Source organism: Trachinotus anak, unplaced genomic scaffold (assembly GCF_046630095.1).
Source record: "Trachinotus anak isolate AG129_WGS33_773 ecotype Australia unplaced genomic scaffold, CSIRO_AGI_Tana_v1 ptg000004l, whole genome shotgun sequence".
NCBI lineage: Eukaryota > Metazoa > Chordata > Actinopteri > Carangiformes > Carangidae > Trachinotus > Trachinotus anak.
In genome coordinates this window covers 9,456,214-9,484,138 of record NW_027273855.1, presented here as the reverse complement: position 1 = coordinate 9,484,138, position 27,925 = coordinate 9,456,214, and the positions used below count along the sequence as shown (strand labels likewise).

Sequence of the window (27,925 nt, the reverse complement as noted above, 5' to 3'; positions counted from 1 at the left end):
CTCTTTTATTAAGGGATGGTACTCTGAGGGGAAATGAGCAGGCCCTGTGGTTGGCAGATTTACGCAGAGGCCGATTGTAAACATTTTTGAAGCGAAAAATGACGAACAGAGAGGTCTTGAGTGTAATCGATAGTACACTGGCTTAATTTTCACATATCGACCATTACAATGAGTGGAGCAGTTGCACTGAAGTCCTCGGCGTTGTGTTATAGTCAGCAAGCGGTGACTGTACTGTGGGCCGGCGCATGCGCAGACATAGCCACGGAGCCGCAGGAGATCAGAGCTGGTAAGCCAAAATTCATTTTCGAATTGATTTGCAACCACGAATTTATTTCACATTTATCATTTTCTTAGAGTTGCACGTTGCATCTTTTAACCACATACATTTTAAAGGGACAGGTGTCAGTATGTTTTCTTTCTGGCGGTAAAGCGTTTTGGCGTTATGAGATATAATCAGCCACAAAGGTTTTCATCTTTAAAATATATATTTGATAAAAGCACACGCATGATCAACCATATCGAGTTAAACAGTTTAAATAATGGGAGTATACGCGCCGATGTTATTGAAATATGTAACATGTCTAATGTTTTGAGGTGGAAATGTTGCTTTCATTTGAGATGTTGGCGGAATGGTTGACAGGATTCATTTTTCAGTAAATGGGATTTTCAAAGGATTTGAGACACTGCTCTTACACATTTTTGTGTTTAGCTCAAGCATCTCAGATCCTCCGCCATTTTAACTGAAATGCTGTATTTTAATGTGTGTGCGTGGACTTGGAAGCTTGTGCGTAAATATTGGTGTGTCATACATATTGTCTTTTTTATTCTAGGTGATGGATGTCTGTTAAAAAGTCAGACGGGGTCATGACTGTTAATGGAAGAAGGCATCTCTGCTCTGCCATTTTTGTGTAAAATGGCACTCTTATTGCTTATTTATATACTCTTAATACTTACTTTATTTTTTCTAAGTTGGGAGACATCTCAAGAAAAAAATTGAAGTCTTTCTCATTTAGTTTTTCTTTTTGTTATAATCCAAGAGTCTAGGAGCCAGGGAAAAACGGCAGTAAATATAAATGGAGAAAAACAGTGCATCAGCAGAGGCTCTATGGTATAGGATATGTAATATTTTTTTTGTGTTCAGAAACGATATAGTGCCGAAGTAGGCATAGATCTCATAGCATCTGCTATGTTTTCCTTTTCTTATGAATGTCCTTCTATGCATTGTATTAATACCACAGTAACACCCTTATAATTAATGATGATAAAGTACAAGACCATTAAGATAAATCATATGGTAGAAAAAAAAATATTTTGAGGGTTGCAGCACAGAGGAGCCATAATTACTTAACTTGAGATTTCTTGCCAAGTTTTATTAAACAGCCCAAAATCACAATCAATTAGCCTCTTTACCTTTGATTTGGACAAATAAAAAAAACATACACACACACACACACACACACACACAAAATACCATATATGGAAAAAACAGGAACAGCAAGGGAGGGATCCCTCTTCCAGGACAGTTCTAGATAGGATCTGGACCCCAAAAACACATCTTATTAAAGCTGTCAACCCTTTACCTTGTTCCTCTCTTGCCCCAGATAGCATTTCTTTATATTGTTCCTCATATTCTTTCACACTTAAACTCATACACTTTTCAGTGCTCCGGAGTAAGGGACAGGGAGACAGTTATGAGTGCCAAAGTGAACATGGAGGCTCCACCCAAAGAAGATCACAGACTTTTGGACCCATCCTCCTCATCACCTGGTGAGGCCGTCCTCATCTGTGCGAGTGATGGTGTGGCTAAGAAAGTCCGGCCCCAGCCCCACACCACCACAGCTCTTCTCTTACCAGGTGAGCACAGGTGTGAGTGTGGCAGTGTGGCCACATGGGTTTAGACAGATCATCCTTTATCAGTCTGCTGTCCATGTACACTGTGCCAAAGTGTTGTTGAGCAACACCCTGACCCTTATCTTTCAAGGAGATAAACACTGAGATGAACTATAAAATTCAAAAAGAGTATAACCTTTAATAAATTTACATACACAAATAACTAATTTACTGGAAATGTAAATTCACAGCTAAAGTTTTTTTCCTTCTTATTTTCCTTTTCAAAAATCACGACTACAAAGTTTCATCTGAGGATCCTTATAATGACTCACTTAATGCAATCACAATATGTAAATCATAAATTTAAAAAAGGCACATCTAGAAACACAATTATGGGTTAATGAGAGCCCAATTGATCAACAAAGTAAAGATATTTTTACAAAATAAGGTAAATCTCCTCCAATATCATAAACTGGTATAATAAATATGAAATGTGACCAGCTTGTCCACTGTGGGTTATTTAAGATGCCACATATTGCAGTAAGTCCTTGTCATCACAGCTGAAGCAATTATTTGATAAATCAATTAGTCGGTCAACAGAAAAAAAATCAGCAAATATATTGCTAATCAATGCATCGCTTCTCATGAAAAATACTACATCTTCCCAGTTTTAAGCTTCTCAAATAAGCAGGATCATCTGCTTCTCTTTGTGACAGTAAACTGAATATCTTGGACTTTTGGTCAGACAAAGCACGATGTCATGATTTGCATTTTTCACAATTTTGTTTTGACATTTCATAAACCAAATGATTAATTGATTGATTGATTGAAAAAATAATTGTCTTATTGATTGATAGTAAAATTGATATGAGCCCAAAAAAACCATGGTTAGGGCAGTCAGTTGTTCTTTTATGTTCCATAACAAAGTGTTCTTTAGTACTGTATAGAGGATTTCTATTACATTTCATCCTGTATGTAAACATCAGTGTAGGGGGTTAGTGGCTGTCTATCAGCTTGGTGATTGTTTCATTTGTTAATAACAACTGTCATGTGTCTCAGAATGCCTCAGTTTACTAATGTGAAAATGCAACATGTATATGTCACCTTTTAAAATGTGACACTTGCACCAGATTATTCTCGTGGGCTAACATGTCAACAACAAAGAGAAGGGTACAAGTTCATAAAAATGTAGATACAGTTAATATTAGAATATACAGTTAATATTAAAGAGAATTCATCGGAATTAAACACAAGTTAAAGACAAGGCAGAGACAGTGCTCTTTGCAGTAAAGATGAAAATACATTACATCTAATGAAAAACTTGAATGATTAAGGATTAGTGCATTAATACAGAGGTTTAGATAGGATCTCTACTTTTTCTTCTATTATTATAAAAAGCACAATAAATTATTTTATTCATGAAAATTTCACTTTTTTCTTTTTTGTGTTTGTTTTTGTTTTGGGGCCGCTCAGGAATAAAGTTGATCTGAATGCATCTTTCCTCAGCTCCTGCTCCCAGCCATCAGAAGGTTGAGGTGACTCCAGGTGTTGCTGTCGGAGACCCAGGGAAAGGAGGCAGGGCAAATCAAACGGCCACGCCCACCCTGACGGCACAGGTGGGTGGGGCTTGTAGCATCGTCCATGTGCTAGAGTGGAAGGAAGGGATGGCCATCCTACCCAGCAGCAACCTCAAGGTAAGTGATGCTTCTGGTGTTATGCTCTGCTACACCTTGCTGTAGGCATAGCAGCCCAACCATCTACATCTCCTCACATCATCAAGTTTAGAGAATTTTTCAAGCTATTTCTCATTTGCTGAAAGAGCTGTATAGATTGTGATTTACTTGGAAAAGTCTAATTGATCTATTCCTATAGCAATTAGATTAACTCTTATTAACCTTTGTTCACAAGATCAACTGCAGCAAGAGAACTCTGCCAATTAGTAAAATGTAAGGAGACAGACAAATATTTCTGATTTCACAGATTCCCCATTCAAAATATAGTACAAAAATTGATTTGTACTGAAACAAGGGGAGCAATTTATTAGTGCATTAATTGGAAACTAATTTGTGATAATTGATAAATACGTAAAGTAATTTATTATGTAAAATTGCCAAATATTAATCTCAAATTTTGGTGTTGGTCAGAAATTCAGTGTGACTCATTCAAAAAAAACAAAATAATACTAATTATAATAATGCTAAAATAAATGCTGTGTTGAACATAAACATGTTAATATCAGTATCAATTAAAGAATAAAAAAAAAAAATCAAATAAAAAATATCTACACATTAAAAAAATGAAATTTATGAGCATTGCAACCATTGAATTGACATCAAGAATCTGGTAAGGTATATATTATATATATGTATATAAATAAATAAAAATATATATTTGGGCTGTCAAAATTAACGCATTAATCATTGTGATTAATTTCAAAATTTGAACGCCAATAAACGCCACCGCAATTTTGTGTACTTCCTGCATGGGCGCTGACCTATGACACGGAAGCCGTGAGACTCATCCCTGCAGCCAAAGACGAGCTGAAGATGGAGCCGAGCGGTGAGGGAGTTTTAGGTTGAACATTTCAATTTAAAAAGCTGCTCGACTGAACTATTTTGAAAACAAAAGTAATATGCACAATTTGCAAAGCCGAATTTAGTTATCACAGGAGCAATTCGTCATTACAATATCACCTTATTGCAAAACATCCGATGAAAAGCTTGTTATTTTTTGTTTCTATGGACACTTTCTCAGGCACAACATAGATCATATTTTTTGTTGTTAACACAATTTATCTTGGCGCATACAAGATGGTGATTATCTAAGTTGAAACTTGATTTTGAAATCAAGTTGCACTTTATGAGCCTGAGTTTTCTCTTTGACACTACATGGTTCTGTGTGTAGTTTTGTGTTAAGATGCTATTAAACAGTGGTGTTTGAAATATACACTCTTTGTGATTACTCATTCATTTGGTGATTAATCTTGAATTTTGAATTTTGAAATGAATGATTAATTCATTTCAAACTGTGTGATTTATTACTTATTAATTGATTGACAGCCCTAATATATATATATATGTATATATGTATGTATGTGTATATATATATATATATATATAAATATATATATAATATAGCGTCTGGATATCTCAGTGATTAACACCATTGACTTAGGCACAGGAGACCGGGGGTTCAATTCCTGGTCAGGGCGGGGGTAATATCCTGTGTGGACCCTTAGGCAAGGTCCTTAATGCTTTCAGCCTATGAGTGAAACCACAAATACAAGAATTTTCCGGGCTAGGATGTCGCCCGGGTCAACAAGGTCCGCTTCAGGTGTTGGGGGACCAGGGCAACCCTATGACAAATGGGCTACTGGAACAAGACATACATGGACTAGAGCAGAAAATAAGTAACTGTTGGAATGCTACTATACAAGCAACCCCAGTCAGAGGGGTTATATGCAGAGATTACGGGATATATGGATGCTTCGAAAACCACCACCACACCACCACCACAGCAACAGTGATCCTAGAGATTGTTGGCTACAAGTTGAACAAGATAAGCCACAAAGGACAGCCCCATGGAGGAAGAGGCTGGAGGCCAAGACAAGGAGAGAAGTTTGTCAGCTCTCAACTCCACCCAGGGATGAGACTGAACAATACTAGAAGAACATACGAGTGAAAGAGGCATCGCATAACACCAATGCTCAGTGGCTAGCGAAACTAAGAGCAGACCACAGCAATATCCCGGAACAAGATCCAGTAACCATCACAATGGCACACATCCAAGAACATCCAAGAAAGAGTGTCAGGCATGAAGAGCTGAACAGCAACCCAACATGATCCACACCTACTGGCTAAAGAAACTATCAGCACTCTATGAACGCCTAGCAGCACAAATGAACCAGCTGCTGATGGATGCTGATGGACCCAGACGGACAGTCCTGATCATAAAAGATTCTCAGAGGGGAGCAATTCCAGCCAACTACTGGTCAATAACCTGCCTCTGCACAACATGGAAGCTCCTGTCATGACTCAATGCCACACACATGGATACTGGAATGCTTGGAAATGTATAACATCAACAGGACACAAAGAGCCTTCATTAAGAACTCAATGGGGCAGTGGAAAACAACTCTAGCCAAAGCCAATTTCACCATCTAGTGTGGCATATACCAAGGGGATGCCAATTGCACAAGTCACCATCAAGTGCAGCATATACCAAGGTGATGCGCTATCCCTGCTGCTTGTTCTGCATAGGCCTGAACCCCCTCAGCCAGATCATCACAAAGAGTGGCTACTGATACCAGTTTTGAGGTGGAACAACTGTCAGTCACCTTCTCTACATGGATGACATCAAGCTGTATGCCAGGAATGAGCGAGACATTGACTCACTGATCCACATCACCAGGGTCTACAACAACGTGGTATCCAAGTGAGGGTAGATGCTCACTGAGGGGGTTGAACTACCAGAAGGCAGCATTGCAGATGTTCAGGACAGCTACAAATACCTTGGGGTCTCACAGGCAAATGGAAAACATGAGGAGGCCACAAGGAAGTCAGCCACAGCCAAATACCTACACAGAGTAAGGCAGATCCTGAATTGGCAGAACAAGATCCAAGCCATCAACAAGTACACCCTGCCAGTCATCAGATACCCCGCTGGTATAATAAGCTGGCCAAAGGAGGAGATAAAGGCCACAGATGTCGGTATATATATATATATATATATATATATATATATATATATATACACACACACACACACACACACATATTATCTTTAAGTGATTAATGTGTTTGGCTCACTACATTATTAATTTTATGATCATCGCTTCTAGCAGATTTATCCAGTGGGACTGTGATGGAAATTTGAATTGGACACTGTGAATATACTGTGTACCAGGTCCCATGTGCCTATGATTTAATGTTAGTTTTTCCCTGACCGCAACATCTGGGCCAGCCATACAGTCACAAATACCCCTGACTGTCTGATTGAGTGATGGTATTTCCCCCACCGCTCAGCGGAGTGCTGAGCCACATTCTACTGAGCCGCTCTGGTCTCCCTGTTGCTCGGGAACTACAGGGAACGGAGGAGCACTCATGCACAATACACTGTCTCGCTTCCATTACAGCAAATAAACTACTTTAAGTGCATGTATCATTATTACTAAAGGAGGCAGAGAAATAACCAAACATAAGACACACTGGACAGAGAGAACAGGAGGGTAGAGAGAGAGGTGACTGGTAACGAGGCTTCACACTAATTACTATGACCAATTCTACATATCAAACAGAAGGAGTTAGACATAAAGACCTGTCTCTAATAGAAGTCTGTTATGTGGATGGAGTGGGCGCCCCAGTAGCTCACCTGGTAGAGCGTGTCATTTGGGCTTGGTCTATGACCTGGCGGCCCAGGTGTGTGTCCAGCCTGTGGCCCTTTGCTGCCTGTCATTTTCTGTCTCTCTCTTTTTCCCATCTCTCTCACTATGACTTAAAAAAAGAAAGATACTCTGTCTCCCCTAACTTTCTCTCTGAGTGATCATTTTATAAGTAAATACAGCTGAAAACACAGCTCAGTCGTTGTCTTTCATTTCTGTGTGTGGTGATTTTGTCAGATGACCTTACAGTTATAAAAAAAAAAAAACATACCTGAGATGCTCTAAAGACAGTTTATTATATTGTCACCCACCTATCCCTTTTTACTTTTTTTAAAAACAAATTGATCCTATAATTGCAGTAAATTTCTGCTGTGTGATTGGAATTAAAATTTTACATGTAGATCAGAAAACACTTGAACTCATTCCACTGGGTTAGTATAAAGGAGGCCACAATAGCAAAGTCACAATTCAATTAAATTCAATTTTATTTGTATAGCGCCAAATCATAATACACATTATCTCAAGGCACTTTACAGGGTAAGGTCAAGACCTTACTTTGTTACAGAGAAAAACCCAACAGTTCCCACAAAGAGCAAGCGCTTGGCGACAGGGGGGAGGAAAAACTCCCTTTTAACAGGAAGAAACCTCCAACAGAGCCGGGCTCAGGGTGGGCGGCCGTCTGCCTCGACCGGTTGGGTTCACACTGCAAGATAAACAAAATGTGATGCATTTCTTTCTCACATTAAAAAGAGAGAGAGTAAGTCAGAATAATATTTCACTAAACTCCTGACTCATCAGCATGATCGCATTTATTTCTGCAGACTGAATTGGGACAAATGAGTAGCTCGGACACATCTTGTAAATGCCTGGTAAACCTTTTTGAGGAGAAAAGAGGGTTGAATAGCTTCAATAAAAGACCAGGACACATTTTGGCAGATGGATCCATTAATGTGTATGTGTGTGTGTGTTTCTGTGTGTGTTTGTGTGTGTATGTTGTAGTTCTGCGTTAGTGATGTGGGAACGCTGAGCACACTGATCACCCCAGGGACCACCAGCAGCATCACTGAACCCACAGCAGGGACTTCTGGGAGATCTGTTGCCACAGAGGGTGTTCCTGCAGACAAGCCAGGTAGACTCATGGTTACATAAGGTTACAGTAATGTCAGATACTGAACACAAAATACTACAGTTTGCGCACACAACACTGAAAACATTTTAGAACCAGTAGATGGTGATTTCAATGTGTGACACAAAAATAGATTGAAATACTAGATCTTGAAATACTATTTTGTTTGTTTTTAGATGTGTCCACATCTCCTATATAACAGCACATATTTGATTAATAAAGCTTTTCAGTGTGTTGTGTATGTTTACTCATGTTGCAGGTGTCATCCTAGTTAAGGAATATTTCTATACATGGGAGCACTGTTATTGGTATGCTCTTTTCAATGATCACTTGTGTGTATGTTAAGCAGAAATGAGTAATGATAACAACAGCTGCAGCAGGGTTCTTCTTGATAAGTGAAGAGAATGCAGCTGCAGGTTCATGTTAAAAATATTTAAAAAAGGCATCACTCAGATATTAGAATAAATCTAAATCCAGCTGAAAAATGGATACATGTAAGTAGTGGTCAAAAATAATAATAGACCAGAATTACAGCCAGATTAAATAAAAATCTACAGCATTTAGATTTGAACTTTAAATCTGTACCATCAGTTTTCACTTGTAGCCTTTTAACTGACTTTCCTGGTCCTTGTATTGTCAGATGTGTCAGCTCCTGTAGGCTGTGTCAGAGATGCAGCTGTGGAGCCAGGGAGGTTGGTGTCGGTCAAACCTGAAGTCCAGGTCGGACCGGGACAACATAACCATGATCCCAGAGCTCAGAGGCCATACACAGAGGAGCTACGCAGAGAGCCCATCAGTGACAGGTGTGTTCACAACAGCTGCTTGTCCTTTATGCTCATTCGTTCATCTTTACATACACCTGTACACTAGTACAATCATGTATGCACTCACTCTTTTCTTCTCTTTTAAATTCTCAGTATATCAGTCTCTTGTGTATTAATGCTCACTCTTAATCATCCTGACACACATACTGTTTACAAGACTCTCAAAGGAGTTTTAAATCGAAAGCAACTGGACTTGGTTATTTGTCTAGGAAGACGTTTCACCTCTCATCCAAGAGGCTTCATCAGTTCTTTCTCGCACCTGACCAGGTGTGGAGACCCAGGTATTTAACCTCTGGGAGGGGCTTTCACAAGGCTGATGATGTCATTGGTTCCCTTTGTGCTCCATGTGCCAACGGCAGTCGTTAGAGTGACATACCTGGGTCTCCACACCAGCTATATTGGCAAATATGCTTCAGGGTGTAGAACACTGAAAACACACCCACCAAATATGAGCAACTGTATCTAAAAGTCTTTTGCAAAACATTGTAAATATGTTGAGAAGAAATATGATTTTACAGTAAACTGACATAACAGTGCAAAATGTCTTCCCACTGAGTGAACTCTCAACACAGTGAATGTGTAGGGTTGCAATTGTGGATGTAGCATGTCCCAAATTTTCACTCACTGACACATATGCTTATGTGTGAGTAAAAGAAACAAGCTCACATACTATCACTGCACTGGGGCTGTCTACAGGCATTCTTGAAAAACTATCCTAGACAAATTGAGTACTGTAAAAATACAACAAAGTCAATCACAACTGAGTGTTCAAGGTGGACATAAACTGAAGGAAGCCAGAGTCTGGTGATGCGTTCAGACCCGAGGAACACTATCTGTTCTCTCTGCATCTCAGGAGGAGTGTTGGAGTGGAAAAGGTGCCAGCAGGTGGGAGGGTCTCCTCCCTTAACCCTGATCACCTGAAACCTATGAGGAAGAGAAAGAAAAAGGAGTACCTGAGTCCCTCTGAGGAAGACTCCGACATCGAGGGCATGGTAGGACAGCGTTGTTATTTCCATTTAACATCTGGAGATAAATAAAAGATAACCAGATGTACTCATATCAGATGAGTTTAGTCAGATGTGTATGATTACAGCATTTTATAACTTAAAGTATTGTAAGTGACATGGTGGAAAAAGCTGATTGAGTACAAATAGTCTTTACAAATAATATATTTTTTTGTTTTCTTATCCATAATCTGCTCTAATTCAGTGACTGTATTGTCTGTTTACTCTTTACACTCATTTAAGTTTTATTACATGTTTTTTAAGGATGAGAAAATGGATGAGTCTAAAGCAGACAGCAGACACATCAGAGGAGGTTGGACTAATCTTTTTTGCGTGATTTTGTTGGTCACATTTCATCTGTCATCAAACTGTTAAGTTTCCTTTAGTTTGAGCTTGTATTTCATTCATATCTTGCTGTAATACACATTGTACAAATTAATGAACTAACTGGATTTTTTTGTTGAAGCTGGAGATAGTAAGACAGAGCAGTGGACATGGGCTCAGTATCTGGAGGAAACTAAAGCTGTTGCAGCTCCCAATAAGCTTTTTCAAGAGGTATGTAAGAGATGATCTAGAGTGTCAGCCTGAGTTAGTGCTTTGTACACACAAATTCCTCCATATACCCATGACTTTTTACTACTTCTTTTACCACCACTGCAGCTCTCCTTATAGGGCAGGAATGGTTCTGCCTTCGTGAAAAAGATAGTACAACTTTGTCAAGTGAGGAAATGAGAAATGTACATTTTCCCTGGAGATAGGGATGCATGCAGCCAAAAGCACACATATTTTTATGTCGTGTCAGGGAAGTTCTTAGAGTACTCTCATTTTAAAGTAATTTATTTCTCTAACAACCAGCATTTTGGAGCTAGCCAGCCCAACCCAGTTTCCTCACAAGCATAATTTCCTTAAATAATTTCATTTAAATCTCTGTTGTGTCCTGTACTGAAATATTTGCTCTTTTATCCTGTGTCCAGTCGCAGAGGGTGCCGACAGTGAAGAACGGCTTTAAACAGGGGATGAAGCTGGAAGGCATCGATCCGCAGCATCCGTCCATGTACTTCGTCCTCACTGTAGCTGAGGTGAGCCAGGCATCCATTAACACGGTCAATGGATCTTAATGGCCAGGAAGAATTTATTTAGGATTAAAAATCACCCTTCACTAACAGACTGCTTTGCATGCAGGAAAAGTTCAGCCTGGTGTCGCCTTCTCCAGCCTCCTTTGTTTTAAGTTAGTGTGTCATCTGATCATCCAGGTCTGTGGTTACCGGCTGCGGCTCCATTTTGATGGCTACTCTGACTGCCACGACTTCTGGGTGAATGCCAACTCCCCTGACATCCACCCTGCAGGCTGGTGTGAAAGCACAGGACACAAACTGCACACTCCCAAAGGTCAGAGGAGACAACACTCTGTACACCATGAAAAACCAAAGAACAGGCAAAATTAAAATTGTGAATTAAAAAAAATGTTTATTCTTTCACAGGATGAATCTGCCCTTTTAAAGGAATAGTTTGAAACTTTGGTAAATACACTTATTCTCGTTCTCGCCAAGAGTTAGGTGAGAAGATCAGTAACATTCTCATGGCTATATGGTATATATAAAGGTGGAAACTGCAGCTAGCTTATCGTAACATAAAGACTGGAAACAACAAACCTGGCTCTGACCAAAGGTAAAGAATTTCACTGAACAATGTCTTTAAAACGCTAATTACCACTAATTAACATGTTATATCTAGTTTATTTAAGCCGTACAAAAACAGAAGTGCAAAAATGACACATTGTCATGTGGAGGACTATTTCTTGGCTGGGAAACAGTCAATTTAGAAGAAAATGTTAGTTAATGACTATGTGAGTTGCTCGTAGGTGGATTTTGTTACCTTGGGACAGAATCAGGCTAGCTGTTTCCCTCTGTTTCAGTATTTATGCTAAGATAAGCCTGGTATATTTACCATACAGATATGAGAGTGGTATCAATTCTCTCATCTAATCCTGGAAATGAAACCAAATAAGTGCATTTCCTTGAATGATTCCTTTAAATGTTATGCTGTTTTCCTAAAATATCAGTCTTGTTCATTTTCTATATTTCTGTCTATCCTACAGGCTGCAAGGAGGAGGAGTTTACCTGGACAAACTACCTGAGAATGACTAAAGCACAAGTGGCTCCCAAAGAACTGTTTGCCAGTCCTGGGAGGGTAACTGCCACTATACAGTATAATATACGGTAGTTGTATTATCTACAAGCATGAATGGATGAGGTGAAAGATTTAAGGTTGGAAAAGCTCCAAATCAAATAATAAAAAAGTTAATTTTAAATAATTTGCACCTTCTATCTATCTCAGAAATCATTTTTGATATTCAGTAGATGCAGATACAACAGCATTTTGAAGACCAGTCAAGCCAAAAGATAAATGTGACAATATTCATTCAGATCTCTACCTGCATTACTTTGTCAAAGTTGGAGCTGATGTCCTGTCTGATATCTGTTTTATTATTAATATCTAATGTGAGAACATCATAAAGCCATATGTCCGTTTGGATTGATGTGGACTTCCTTCTGCACCCTCATGTGGAATTCCAGCAGGGGTCAAGCTTCAATACTGACTGTCTATCTGTTGTTTTTGAATTAACCTATACTCCACCAGTCTCTCTGTCTCTGCTTCCTTATGCACTCTTGTCATGTATTTTCTAATAGTTTTGTCTTCTGTTCAGATCGATGTGAAGCGTGGTTTTGAGATAGGAATGAAGCTGGAAGCTGTCGATCGTATGAACCCCTCCCTCATCTGTGTAGCAACTGTCACTGACGTGGTGGATGACCGCTTCCTGGTTCATTTTGACAACTGGGATGACACATATGACTACTGGTAAGCTTCAGAATCTTTCAGGATGCATGGAATTTTGGAAATAATTGAATGAATATGATACTCAAAAGCTATGGAGAAACTAAGGCTTGTGACATGCCTAGAAGTTGCTAAATGTAGACTGAGAACAGAGTCATGGATCTCTAATATTTCCTGCCATCAATAGGAAAGTAACAACATTGTTAAGGCAGCTCACTGATGCCCATTGGAGTTTCTCAAAAACCTCCAACCTGAAAGCCCAGATTTTACTTGTTAAACTTCAAGCTTCTATGCACCTTTGGCCCCCTCACACAACCTTTATCATTGTAAGGATGATTTCTTGAGGAGATGAGAAGAACTTATCAGAGGCTGGAGAATTTGACAGCTCTGGTATAATATAGTAGATACTGGAAGGTCGAAGCTCAGTTGAACATTGTATTATCGATGATCAACGGGTCAATAATCAGTGAACATGCATTCAGGAGATATTGACAAAGAGCAACTCTTGAACACAGATCTTTTATAGGTTGTAACATGTGTTCTAACAATATACCTTACCATACATAGTAACTTCTGACTACTGTAAAGCAGTATCTTCTTGCATATCTGCCAGACCCCCTGATGCCATGTAAGAAAGCATACATCTTCACATATCAAGTGCCAGTAAGTACTACACATTAGCCATAGGCCCAAGACAAAATTCCACTATCAGTCATTCTTAAAATTCTTATTAGATTACATATTGTGATAAAATCATTTATGTGTTTATGTGTTTTGTAAATTGAATTTCTAATAATAATAATATAATTTAGTTTTTAACTTACTGATTTAATTTTGCATTACATTATAGTTTGGTGAAATCCCATAGTTGGGAGCATTAAATTTAAACCTGAGCAGAGGTCTAATCATCTGATTAATTAAAAACAGAAGTGTGGTTGTGTCGGGCCTGCATTCATGTAAACCTGGCTACCAAGGGACAAACAAAGTGACTGAGATCCCCAACATATTGTCATTAGCTATATAAAGTTGCTATGACTAAAGCAAAAGAATTGCCTACTTTCACATCCAGCAGACACAGAGAATCATTAACATTCATTGTGAAGTTGTGTTTGTGATGAAACAAAGGCCAATATTTACTCTCCTTTTAGCTCTGATATGGTCTCAACTAACCCCTTATAAAAAATATATAGCTCCTTTACTGTTAGATGCTCCACTGTCTTCACTAGCTGCTAACTTTATCTGTCTTAAATAGCTCCTTTTATTATATATGTAGTACACTGGGATGGATAAACTGGACCTTGCATGGAGTGCATAAAGTCTCTGTTTATTTTCACCCGGTTCTGTAAAGCATAAACACACACCAGGATAATCACATCTGTACTCATTAGCATTTGGCATCCATGTAATTCCTGTTAAACAATTCTTATGTTTATAACAATATCACATTAATATCTGCCAAAATTCCTTTCCTTTAAAAAAGGCGCAACAATAAAATAAGAATAAAGCAAAAAGAATAAGCATTAGATTTAAGTATAATCAAATAGTTTGTATTATGTAGCACTATATTGTACCATACTGTCGAACAAATGACTGAATTCCACATATTACATATTATAGGTTTATTTCATCGGTGTTCAAAACAGCTTCTTGGTGTGGTGGAATGCAGGGTTAGTGAGAGTGCTGAGACTGAACCAGACAGTAAAAATGTCATACATCAAAACAATGAGCTAAAAGAGGCAAACAAGCTCAGTAGAGTTGTAGAGTGGGTGGTAATTCTATCTGGGTTTGTCATCATGAGTAAGGCCTTTCACATTACATGTAGCCATTTGATTCAGTGCTACTATAAAGCTTTAAATAAGTATCAGGTAAATCCACAAACAGTGGCATTCCTCGTTTATTAATTGTCATGTCATTTCTTCCAATACCACCTTTGCTATAAACTCACACTAGATGTTGTTGTTGTTTTTGGCTCTCAAAATATGCAGGTGTGATGCCAGCAGTCCGTACATTCATCCTATTGGTTGGTGCCAGGAGAGGAACCTGCCACTAACACCACCCCAAGGTGACCAATGTGTTTCCTGTGAATCATTAATTTAATCATTTTCTTAAGCATACCATGGGTCATACACTTCAAAAACAACTCTGTCCGGTTATGCTTCATGGCCTTAACATTGTCCTTTTGTTTCTTTCATGTCCATAAATAGTTCACAATGAATGTAGAGATGTGAGTGTGGCAAATAAATACCTGAAATACACTGTGCATATCAATCAAATGGGTTTTATAGCAGATACTTTAACATAATCGCAAAGATTAGCACAAATAACAGATAAGAAGAATACTGGAAAACTGTGAAGGAGCCAGTTGAAAATATGCAAGGTGGTATGTATGGGATGAATGTTTGTATTCAAAGTGTGATGTAAAATTATTTTTTGCTGCACCAGATTACCCAGACCCGGGCTTGTTCTCCTGGTCTCGCTACCTGGAGGAGACAGGTTCTAAGGCGGTGGCTGCTGATGCCTTTAAAGCGGTGAGAACAGAGAGTAAATATACTAGGCAGGCTGTAGGCACTGTACATTACAACAACACAGTTTAAGTTTGACTTTTTCATAACAGATGCTAATGCATATGGACCGGTTGCAAAACAACTTTAAAGTGGTATAAAAACACCTTAAGATTCTGATCGTGAACTGCAACTTCTCTGGTTTGAGTGCTGAGAGTCTCTCCTCATTTCCTGTCATCTCTTTACCATAATATTATGTATAATATAATGGAATATAAAATTCTCAACACAAAAAAGTAGTATAAAAGTATAGCAACTGAATACTATAAATTAAGAATGTTGCAGGTTAAGCCAATGCTTTATTGAAAGTATGATTAAGTATTTTTTCCCCTCATCCTCTGCTCTGTCTTGCAGCGTGTGGCCCACAGCTTCCAGCCTCAGATGAAACTGGAGGCTGTGGACAAGAGAAGTCCTGGTCTGATCAGAGTGGCCTCAGTGGAGGAGGTTGAGACTCACCGCATTAAGGTAATAATAATACTCAGTATGTGTGTGTGTGTGTGTGTTTGTGTGTGACCTGGTGTTTGTGTGTGTGACCTGGATATTTAAGTACTGATGTCTGAGGTCATGAATTTTATGGGTGCACATGTACAGGCTGTGTGCTGTGTGAGAGAAAAACAAGACTAGGTGAAAACCTAGTATATGGCTGGACCACCTATGGTCAAATTCTGATTTTATAACTAAGCTTAACTAACTAACTAGGTTGTCTGACAAAATCACCAAACACATAAGACTAAACACATATGACAAAGACTATTGTCTGATTTTGACTATATTCACTTAAAAATAAAATACTTACTCAGAGAGAAAGTTAGAAGAGACAGACTGTCTGTCTTTTTTTAAGTTATTTTTTCGGGCTTTTGCCCCTATTACAGTCAAAGTGAGAGAGAGAGTGGAATGTTGTGGAGACAGAGGGAGGGTATGACTCGCCAGAGGCCGGACTCGAACCCAGATGCAAAGGGGTAAGTCCAAATGACACGCGCTCCACCAAGTGAGCCACTGGGGCAACTTGACACAGTCTTTCTTATTTTGTCTCTCACACAGCTCACAGCCTCTGTCTGGGAGCCATGGTAGTTTAGCCTTTGTTAACTTCCAACTCCAGAACGTAACAGACTTTTATTAGAGACAGGTCTTTATTTCTAACTCCCTCTGATATTAGAATTAGGCATAGTGGAATTTCAGTGCCAAGCCTTGTTTTCAGTTGCTCGATACCCTGTTAAAGTTACTGCATTACGTATTGATACAAACTCAACTTCAAATTTTAAGCCCTCTAGAGTTTCAGTGGACAGGGCTTTTATTGCTGTGCTGCATTAAGAGTATCATTTCTGGTTGCTGGTGTTCCTGTTACATATACTTGCATACTGAGATCTGCTAGTGTTTTTAACATTTACCGCTGAGCTCCCTCCCCCTCCCCTGCTCTCTCTACCCAGTGTGTTGCATGTTTACTGCCTCCTTTAGTAATAATTATACATGGAATGAAAGTAGTTTATGTGCCACAATGGCGGCAAGGCTTCCAGTGAACTGGAAGTGTTCCTCCTCTTCCTTGCAGTTCCTGAGCAGCCAGGAAACCAGACTGGCTCATCATGTACTAGATTAACACCCAGTCTTGTTTGAAAAAAGTCCCTAAATCTAGCAACAATATGGTGTTGGCAACACTGAGGGCTGTAAACACTCCCCTAGTAGAACCTGTTGCACCAGAGACCCCAACTCAGTGACGTGGCATTCAGCTGACCAGTGGTGGGAATATGGTCACTCAGTCAGTCAGTCAGTCGTAGACATATATACCTAGACGCCGCCTTTGCTGCTGGATCGTATGTCAACGACACTGCCATATTGGAAAGGGCAAGACTGGCCTGCAAACAAACATTTATAAACGGAGGAGACACTGTTTTTCTGCATAAAATGCACTATAATGTTTACATTTCTCATCAGATTTCAATTAGTCATTTTCATATTCAGGCTTTATGATCTAAATGGAGTAAAAATAAAAATCTGGTCTCCATTTACTTATAATTGTGATAGTTTAGGCTGTAATCACTGCTTTTAATAAGCAGAAATGTGTAAATAATATAGGATATACTGCCATAATTATTGTTGTATCTAGTACTACTTCTCTCATTACATTAGACATATATTCCATATTTTACTGTACTGTATGTTCACTTTTTTCCCCTACCATAGCATTTCTACCCTAGCATGTACATCTACCATCATGTAAGTATGTTATACTGCTTTAACACCTGAATTTCCCCTCTGGGATCAATAAAGGTGTATCTCAGCTTATCCTTCCACTATATAGAAAGTAGGCTGACTGCCGTAATCTCCCAATATTTTAGTTCATATATTTTATTGTATTTATTTTACTCACGTGTTTCAACAAGTCATTACAGCAAATCATTAATTCCCACCACGTCAGTAATTAAGTTCATGTAAACCTAATGTTGATACACACTCCTCCTTAGAGAAAACAGTGATTACAGCCAAAACTATCATGATTATAAGTAACTGAAGACCAAACTTTTATTTTTACTCCACATAGATCATAAACCCTTGAATAGAAAAATGACTAATTGAAATTGGCTGAGAAATGTAAACACTGCTTTTTATCCAGAAAAACTGCAGCTCCTCCTGTTATTCCTATTTGTTCAAAGAGTAGGCTCGCCTGGTCCAATATGGCCGAGATCCTGATGTATTAAAGCGACCAATGCGGTGTCCACGTATGCCTATGCAGTCAAATAGGGAGATTCCAGATTATAGGGCTGGCCCCTCTATCGTGGCCCAGCCAAAAATAAAGCTATTCTTTTGCCTCTTCCCTGCGAGTGATCATTTTACAAGTAAATATAGCCGAAATCACAGCACAGTCTTTGCCTTTGACTTATGTCATCATGGTTATAAAATCCAGATTTTCATCAATCCAGAACATGTAATCTTAATGGGCCACATCTCAGTTACTATTTCTGACTTGTTCCATTGTCTGACAAAAGAAATATAAAATCATGTAAATAAGAACAGCTTTATTGGAGAGAACCAAATGTGGCTGAAACTAGGCTGAATGCAAATACCAAGGGATTGCATCATGAATATGCTAATTGGTGTATTACATCATCTAGTGACATTTAGTCATTAGCCATTATACAGACTGGGGTATGAGCATTTTGAGTGTGGGGTTCATGTATAATATTCATACAGCTCCATCTCTGTTGCTCCTTCAGGTCCATTATGATGGCTGGAGTCATGTCTATGATGAGTGGATGGACTCAGATCACCCAGACATACACCCAGCAGGGTGGTGTGAAGCAACCGGTCACCCGCTGAAAGTTCCCCCACGGGACACCAAAGCACAGCCACACGGTAGCAACTACAATACTTCACTCTTCATTGAAATCATAGTTCTTCTTGAGAGCATCAAATTGTAACAAAATTAATGTGTACTCTAAAAATTTAATTGCTAAAGGCAATGACTTTTTTAAAGCCTGTTTTAGAAAAGAATAAAATCTTCTTTTTGTGTTTGTGTAACTATTTGTGTCATAGTTTGCAGTTAAATTCTGTCAATACACCAATGTATTTTCCTACTATCCTGCCATCAATTTATTAACCACCCATCATTTACTTTATTGCTATTGACCTTTTTGTTAATTTATCCGTGTTGTTATTGGCAATATCAGACCCATTCTGTGTCTAAAGGATGCTGAAAAGCTAGTTCATGCATTTGTTACCTCAAGACTGGACTACTGTAATTCTTTATTGTCAGGATGTACCAAAAATTCAGTAAAAAGCCTCCAATTGATCCAAAATGCTGCAGCATGATTAGTGACAGGAACTAGGAAACGAGATCACATCTCTCCTGTGTAGCGTCTCTGCATTGGCTCCCTGTAAAATCCAGGATAGAATTTAAAATCCTTCTCCTCACCTACAAAGCCATTAATGGTCAGGCACCATTGTACCTTGAAGAGCTTATAGTTCCATATTTTCCCAATAGGACACTTCGCTCTCTAAACGCAAGTCTACTTGTAGTTCCCAGAGTTTCTAAGAGCAGAATGGGGGGCAGAGCCTTCAGCTATCAGGCTCCTCTCCTGTGGAACCAGCTCCCAGTGTGGGTTTGGGAGGTAGACACCCTCTCTACCTTTAAGATCAAGCTTAAAACTGTCCTCTTTGATAAAGCTTATAGTTAGTGCTGGCTCGGGTATGTCCTGAACCATCCCTTAGTTATGCCGCTATAGAGCTAAACTGCTGGGGGATTACCATGATGCATTGGGCTCTCTCTCTCTCCCTCTCTCTCTCTCTCTCTCTCTCTCTCTCTCTCAACTACTTTATGCTGTTAACTTTGTATTTTTTTTTCTCTCCCATAGTTTGTGCTTCTCCTTTCTCTCCCGCTCTCTGTCCTCATTCTGCAGGTATCTCTGCCTCTGGAGCAGCCGGATCCAGATTTACCACTACTCATCATTACTATTAACCACTGTTATCTGTCATTATTATTGATAACACCATTACCTATACAGCTGGTCCCTCTCTCTCTCTCTTTTCTCCTTTCTCCCCCCCTCCCTTTTTCTCCTCCTAAACCCAACCGGTCGAGGCAGATGACCGCTCACCCTGAGCCCGGTTCTGTTGGAGGTTTCTTCCTGTTAAAAGGGAGTTTTTCCTCCCCCTTGTCGCCAAGCGCTTGCTCTTTGTGGGAACTGTTGGGTTTTTCTCTATAACAAAGTAAGGTCTCGACCTTACCCTGTAAAGTGCCTCGAGATAATGTATATTATGATTTGGTGCTATACAAATAAATTGAATTGAATTGAATATCCTTTGATCTATGTACTGATGGATTGATTTACTACTTTTTCTTTTTACAAAAAATATTCATTCCTAATTTTTGCCCTTTTCTTCAATATAGATTCCTGTATGCTGCTGGTATATATATATATTGGTAATATTATGTATTAATAATATTAGCTATTATATTGGACCTTTTTACATGTCATTGTACAAAAAGCAAACGTATAAATAATAAAATCAGTGAGGGCTGAATTCCATGTAGCTGCTTCAGTTACAGGTTCGCAGTATTGTGCCATCGCTCATTGAGACACTTGAACAGAACAGCCATCATTAATATTATTATTAACACCTGTGGTTTTTCTAGAGTCAAAATATGTGCATAACTTGTTATGCGCATTATCTGATATGGTGAGGCACTGGGAGAGCGTTAGTGACCATCACCCTGTGTGTGTGTGTGTGTGTGTGTATGTATGTATGTATGTATGTATTTGTATGTATGTAGGAGTGAGGGAGCCTCCTGCTACAGGCCAGTCCACCTACCCTTCCTCTGTTCCCTGCAAACCTGTCAGCCACCCCAGAACCAACAAGTACAGCTTCCACAACAGGTCAGAAATTAGCTCAGTCTTATTATCAGGTTGTTGAATTGATGTTCTATTCACCAGGGCCAACCATTACAATCTGTATTAATACCTGATATAAATTTTGGGCCATAAAAGACTCCAAAAACATTTTGAAATAATGATATGCTTGCAGATGTTCTTAAAGTGTACTGAGGCTGGATTTCCATTTGAATGTGGGCAACTGTCTTTGAAACAGGAAGTGTCCAACTCCTGGTTGTGATGGATCTGGCCATGTGACCGGTCGTTTCACTGCCCATCACTGCATATCCGGCTGCCCACTGGCTGAGCGTAATCAGGGCAGGCTGAAGGCTGACCTGTCAGACTCAGAATGTAAGAGGAACCTTTTCTTTGGCCAGAGGACTAAGAAGACCCATTACCGTGGCAGGTAAGGGTGTGCGAGTGTACTTGTAAGTGTGCAGGTTTGATTTAGTCTCATATTAATATTTTCCCCTATTTTCAGGATTGGTCGTCCTCCCAAATACAGGAAGAACCAGCAGAGAGACTACCAGAGTGAGTTTTCTAAATACACTGTGCATATCCAATTTTAAAAAAAAATGGTATAAATATAGTCAAATTGGAAAATTCATCAGATGTTTTGACTTGTCACAGTAAGAAAAGCATAACTGGAACTGATACTTCTAATGATGGATCTGTTCCCTCTAAGACTCACAATAAGCCAGAAAGTCTAAATGGAATTGATTACACCTGTTCTTTTCCTGCTATGATATGTCAAAATGTCTGCAGTGAAAAACATATTTTTGTCAACATGTTTTTGTGTGTCAACCAATCACGCTTTTGTTCATTGAGACATGTCCTCAGAGGGCGTGTATCCATCACTGTTCATGTCAGCTCTGAGCAGTCAGTCGGACAGGACTCTGTCTCTGTGCTGGGAGCAGCACTGTAAGCTGCTGCCCGGTGTTCAGGGCATACACGCCAGCCAGGTGGCAGCATGGAGTGTTGAAGAGGTCAGCAAATATTATCACTTACCCTCATATTTTTTTTTCTTTCTCTAATGTTTCTACTTTCTCTAATTGCTTTGATTTTGCCAAGTGCTTGCTCTTTGTGGGGACTGTTGGTTTTTTTCTCTATGATAAAGCAAGGTCTCGACCTTACCCTGTAAAGTTCCTTGAGATAATGTATATTACGATTTGGCGCTATACAAATAAAACTGAATTGAATTGAATGTTTCAACGTCTGAATTCTGCAGGTCTTCAGGTTTGTCCAGAATCTAATTGGCTGTGAAGAACAGGCTCGTGTCTTCAAAGAAGAGGTGAGACCACAAAATGATTGATAATGAATATTAGGTTTATTCACACATGACCATGATTTTTGACAAATTTACCTTTGCATTATCATATAATCACACAATTTTCCCAGTGAGCAGTGATTGTAAGCACAAGAGAAACAAACTGTGCTAACAGACCTATTATTACCTTACAATTGCTATTTACAGCTTCAGCAGACGTGGATCAACATTAGGATGGGTGCAATACAAGGGTGTAGGTTTGCATAGGATTGGTAGGGACATGTCCCTACCAATATTTAAGGCAGACAGAACTGTCCCTACCAATATTTGAGAGAACTCATCAAGTTAACTAAAACTAATGAAATAATGAAATCTAAATGTGAAAAAACATTTTCATTTACTGAATTAAGAATAAAAAGAAGGCTTTATATAAAAAAAAAGATGAAACTGACTAACCCTAAACCTAACCCAAACTGTATGTGTTTACAAAACTAACTAAGGGTTAAGCTTTAGTTTTCATCTGTGTCAGTTTATTTTATACATAATCCAAGTAGTTTTGGTGGATATGATATTTTTATGAATTGTGCCAGATGGAGCAGTATCTTACCAGTTGATTGGCTGTCAGTGTATGACCAGTACATGTGTACTCTACTATATTAATTGTTATCACACAATACCTTTTCTGACCTTTTTGAATCTCACCCCTGACAAATACTACAAAGTACAAAAAAACTAGAACTAACAGTGAAACTAATAAAAAACTAAACTAAAAACTAAGCATTTAAAAAAAAAAAAACTGAAAAAAACTAAATGAGCAAACCTGCTTAAAAAACAAATTAAAACTAAACTGAAATTAAAAACATCTTCTACCAGACACATAGGAGACGAGGGCGGAGCAGTCTGCTGGTAAGTATCAGTGTCAGTCCAGAACTCAAGGATGGGTGAAAATTTAGTATTTCAAATGACTCTTTTCCTCTATTGAATGCACTGCGCAGCACACATAATTTAATGTTGCCCACACCAACACGTTTTGTTCTCTGTACATATCATGCAACCAATAAAGATACATCAGAAGCTTTTTTACCACCCAGAGCATCAGTAATAGGCAGTAAACTAACCAGCCAGCAGCCACAGTGATTTAAAATGAAAACCGTCGATAGCTACCTAATGTCACTAGCCTAAATTATTATTCTCACATTATTATTTTATTAGATTGTTATTACTGATGCGTCACTGGATTAGCAGCATTTTACTATTGAAGGTGGTCAAGGTGGAGCTAGTTTAAATGTGAAAAATCAAGTGAAAAAGGGGAACTGCAGCGCTGGTAGGCTCACTGAATATAAACATGTTGATGGTAGATGTTAGATGTCTGTCACTTTGTATAGTTTTTATTGAAATGTAAATACAGATCATATGTTAATAAACCATTCGGTTCACAGCATTAAAAAGTCATCTTTGTTTTGGATGGGTTGTTGTGTCCCTACCAATGTTGAGACCAAACCTACGCCCTTGGTCCACTAGGTGAATGTAAGTCCAATATTCACTCTTCTTTTTAGCTTTGTTTTGCTCTCTGGCAGCTTCTGAGGGAAATATCAGGCTCTTCAGCTGCTAAATACTCCACTATGTTCACCAGATAGTTGCAAACTGTGGCTACCTGTCATTTGGTGCTGGGCAGTTAGTATATAGTGGGTACAGAACAAACAATGAGCTAAAAGAAATTCAAAAAAGCTCTATAGATCTGAGGAGAACTACAGTCAGTAAAAGCAATAATTTTGGGCCAGGCAGTGAATCTGCATATTTCTACCTTCTCTTCGTCATCATCATCTTCTTTAAACTTATTCTTCTGCCATGAGAGTCAAAAGTTACATGCATTCACCCATGTAACTTTTGAACCGTATGCCCAATTTTCAAAAATGAGATACCATTAGATTCCTTGCATAAAGCTGAGTTCAATGCAATGTGACATTAATTTCCACCATATTGGATTTTATATAAAAGTTTTTTTTTTCTACTCCTTGGACAAACTTTGTCTAATCTTCACTAAAATTGGCACAGATGATCTTCAGACCAAGCCTCAGAAACTTGGCTAAACAGAAAGTGGGGTCATATCTCATCAACGCCTGTATGTATGAAAACTAAACTGGGTACATGGACTTGGGACCCCATCAGAAGGAGGCTCAAGTAATCTGGTCCCTTTTGAGTTTTGAGGGCAGTATAATCAGAAAAATTATTTGCCTTACAACTGTTTATGTCCATCAGTCCATTAGCTATACCACTCATTAAACCAAGAATCTTCTCGCTGTGAGTCAACAGTGCTAATCCCTGCACCACTGTGCCACCCTAACTGATGTGTTTGTCTTAAAATCCAAATTCTTGTGTCTGGTAATAACATAGAAGGATGCAAGGACGAGTCATGGCAATTTGTCAGGTCAACCTGATTGATGCAGGTGCCATTTTGGATTTTATCAAAAACGTTTTTTTTGCCACTCCTCAGACAAACTTTGCAAAGGCGCCAGTTAAGAAGTGGAATCATATTTCAGAAATAGCTTGTAATCATCCAGACCTAACCTGGTACAACCTTGGGAACCCATTTTGAGGGATCCCAAAATCATTGGCATCAGCAAATATCCATTGCCATATTTGCCTTATAAACATAATTCTTGTTTCTGGTAATTGTCACACCTCAAGACATGGCAACTTGTCATATCATCCTAACTGATGCAGTCACCATTTTGGATTTTATCAGAAAGCATGTTTTTGGTGCTCCTTGGACAACTTCTGTTTAATCTTTACCAAAGTTACCATAGATGATCTTCAGACCAAGACTCATAAAAGTTATCACATGGATTTTTGATTGGTGAAAGAATTCAACCATAACATCCAATCAAAATTGGTCACAAAGGTGCCAAACAAGAAATCAAGTCATAAGTCATCCATTGTTGAAAGGTGTTCTGAGTGCTTTACAACCATGCCCTTGACATAATGACATCATGTTTCAAAGCCAATTCTGGCTTGCTGGGCTGCTTGGTTTTGTCACTACGAGAGATCCCTTTTACATACCAATAGTCATGTGATCATTCATATAATAACATAGATTTAACACTAGAAACTATGGTCTCAGATACACCTGTGTCCATCTCAAAGAAAATGGACAATAATGATCTTCAACAGGCTCAGGACTCTTACTCTCAGGGCTTTGTTGTATAATAAGGTATTTTCGTTATTTTGTCCACCCCTTCATGCGAATGTCCAGTTATATCCCCACTGTTGTGTCTATGTCTCTTCAGATGATTGACGGGGAGGCTTTCCTGCTGCTCACCCAGACCGACATTGTGAAGATCATGAGCATCAAGCTTGGCCCCGCCCTCAAGATCTCCAATGCCATTCTCATGTTCAAGAGCACAGATGAGGGACTCAAGTGATCTTGCCCTAAATCACAGGGGTTGTTGAGCCGTCAATCATCACGTGCCAAATTCATTGTTTTGCAGGGAAAAGACCCTGACCTCTTTTTCATGTGTTTGGTGTCTTGTACCCATCAGAGAGGGGGGGGGGGGGGGGGATGATGCTGATGCTGATGATGATGATGATGTCCAGTCAGGATAAAGAGGGGGAAAAAAGGAGAGGTAAGGAAAGCAATGGAGGAATGTCATTTAGATGATGGACACACTGGCGGAGGTGGATAGAAGCAGGCTGAAACAAATGAGGGGCAACATCAGAAGTTTTCCAACCACTGTGTTCAGTTCAGTACTGGTGTTTGATTATTACCAAATCTACGAACATCACTTGTTTTGAATAGACTGCTGTGTTACCTGCTTCTGGTTGCCCTTCTGTAGATGCGACATCCTGCTGTCACTCACAGCCATACTGGAGATTCTCAGAAACTAATATTATTGGTACATTTACTTCCTGAATGAACAAGTATCGTTCCTATTAAATGCAAGCTGTAACATGGGTCAGTTGGAACTGTACTCAGATCACCTTTCACTGGTGGACTCATTTTACATATGACCAAATCTTCATGAGCACTCAGATTTGGACAAAACCATCAGTTAAAAATACTGAAATACCAAATTTACTAATAGGAACTGAGGAAAATACAAATGCTGACTAAAAGGGAAAAGATGGGAGGAATTTGGGCAAGGGGAAATGTGGCAAAAGCTAAAAAAGCAAGAGGAGATAAATTCAGTAGCTGAGGCTGGTCAGTTAGGGTCCTACAAGTGTCACATTTTGTGCAATAAAAAAAAGTTGAGACAGAAGTACTGTATTCTGTAAAATAAATTCACTTAATATTACAGCTCCTTCATGTTATCAGACTAATTCTAACACTATAACAGAATACAATGGAAAATAAAGTTGCAAGTTGTGTCGAACGGGCCCTCGCACCCTTGCCAGTGGGCTCACAGCAAACCAGGCAAAGCAGCCACGCATCACGGCGGTTATCGAACACCACACCCATAGGTTAGGATTTCCTGCAAGGATTGTGTGGCAGTTGACAAGATGCATTGCCTGTTACAGCCACTTCCTGTTGAGAATTTGCCGCACTGCCACAGCCACGCCCTTAAATGAAAACTTGTATTTTTTTGCAAGAAAGCAGCATCAAGGTCTGAAGTATTTTGTTGTTCTGTGTTGCCACTGGGTGATGCTATGAGTAATGTGTTCAGGCTGGGACACTTATTAAACTCGCATCACAGGGATGCATCATCAATACATCTTCTGGCCAAGTTTGGGGCAGGTTGGACAAAATATAATGGAGGTACAGCATCCTCCTGTTTCGAAATTTGCTGTGTTGCCACGGTCAGACTGTTTAATGAAAACTCAATACCTTCGCAATTTAGCATGACAGATATGTTAAGATTATACTGACTAAATAAGATGTCGATGTGATCAATTCTCTAGGAGGAGTTTGTTAAAGTATGACTTCAACGCCAAAATTGCTAAGTTAAGTCAAAATATCTTATTTCCTGTTGGTTGGTTGGGTGGGAGTACACACATACAGCATTCTTGTAGGTATTGACATGTTATATGTGCCTACAGAATTTCATATATGTAGTTGAAACACAGGGTGAGTAGTGCCTCGTTAAAATTTTATAAGTGGTGCTATGAGCCATAAAATCTATAAATTTTCACCAGTGTCTGACAAACAAATTACGATAGGGTCCTCGCAATAAATAAGCTGCTTTGTTCAGGCTGTATGAAAAAGGTTAAAGGTTTTGACATATGAGAGAAAACCTTGACCTCAGCTGACGTTTCCTGATTATTCTTTAGTTTTACTCAACTGTGTTCACTGCCTCAAAATTCTCCACATTGTTCTTTCTCACTGCACCATTATTGTGAAAACACAGGAGCTGTAATTTAAGTGTTACCCTCTGATCTAGAATCTGAGTCAGATAACAGAAGCAACAGTGTTATTAGTTTTTATCTCTATATGCAAAAGATCTTAAATTATTTTTTAGACATTCTTAATAGATAAAAAAGTCATTTTGCATTGGCATTTTAGTACAACTGAAACCCAAATGGATTTCACACAATGATATTCCTGCACTTGGTCACTAGAGAGTGCAAAAATGCACATTTTAGCACCATAAACATGGATTTGATACTCAGTCAATGGAGTTCTCTGCAGTTGACATGTGATGGAAACTCCATTCACAATGCGTTCTTTGAAATGTTTACATTTTGTGTCAGAATAGGTTAAAAAAAATAATGTACGGATTTCATATTGTGAGATGAACGTTATT

General features: G+C 38.9%; 1 protein-coding gene across 7 annotated transcripts; it reads left to right on the top strand.

Annotated features, from left to right (window-relative positions):
• Positions 1-25,727, top strand: l3mbtl1 (L3MBTL histone methyl-lysine binding protein 1). Of its 7 annotated transcripts, none has more exons than XM_071475670.1 (23): positions 1-286; positions 831-908; positions 1,662-1,854; positions 3,337-3,524; positions 8,210-8,339; positions 8,977-9,139; positions 10,014-10,152; positions 10,429-10,477; positions 10,631-10,719; positions 11,139-11,243; positions 11,418-11,553; positions 12,263-12,354; positions 12,872-13,023; positions 14,985-15,061; positions 15,442-15,527; positions 15,915-16,025; positions 18,770-18,908; positions 20,824-20,926; positions 21,138-21,326; positions 21,402-21,451; positions 21,749-21,906; positions 22,149-22,211; positions 25,475-25,727. In XM_071475670.1, exons 3-23 carry the CDS (start codon positions 1,692-1,694, stop codon positions 25,607-25,609), a joined length of 2,517 nt encoding a protein of 838 aa, XP_071331771.1. In that variant the 5' UTR covers positions 1-286; positions 831-908; positions 1,662-1,691; the 3' UTR covers positions 25,610-25,727. The 7 variants fall into 7 exon arrangements, with proteins under 7 accessions (XP_071331771.1, XP_071331773.1, XP_071331769.1 ...); XM_071475672.1 differs by having other exon boundaries at positions 831-1,108; positions 21,791-21,906; XM_071475668.1 differs by having other exon boundaries at positions 831-1,108; positions 21,761-21,906.
• Positions 25,728-27,925: the final 2,198 nt, after the last annotated feature.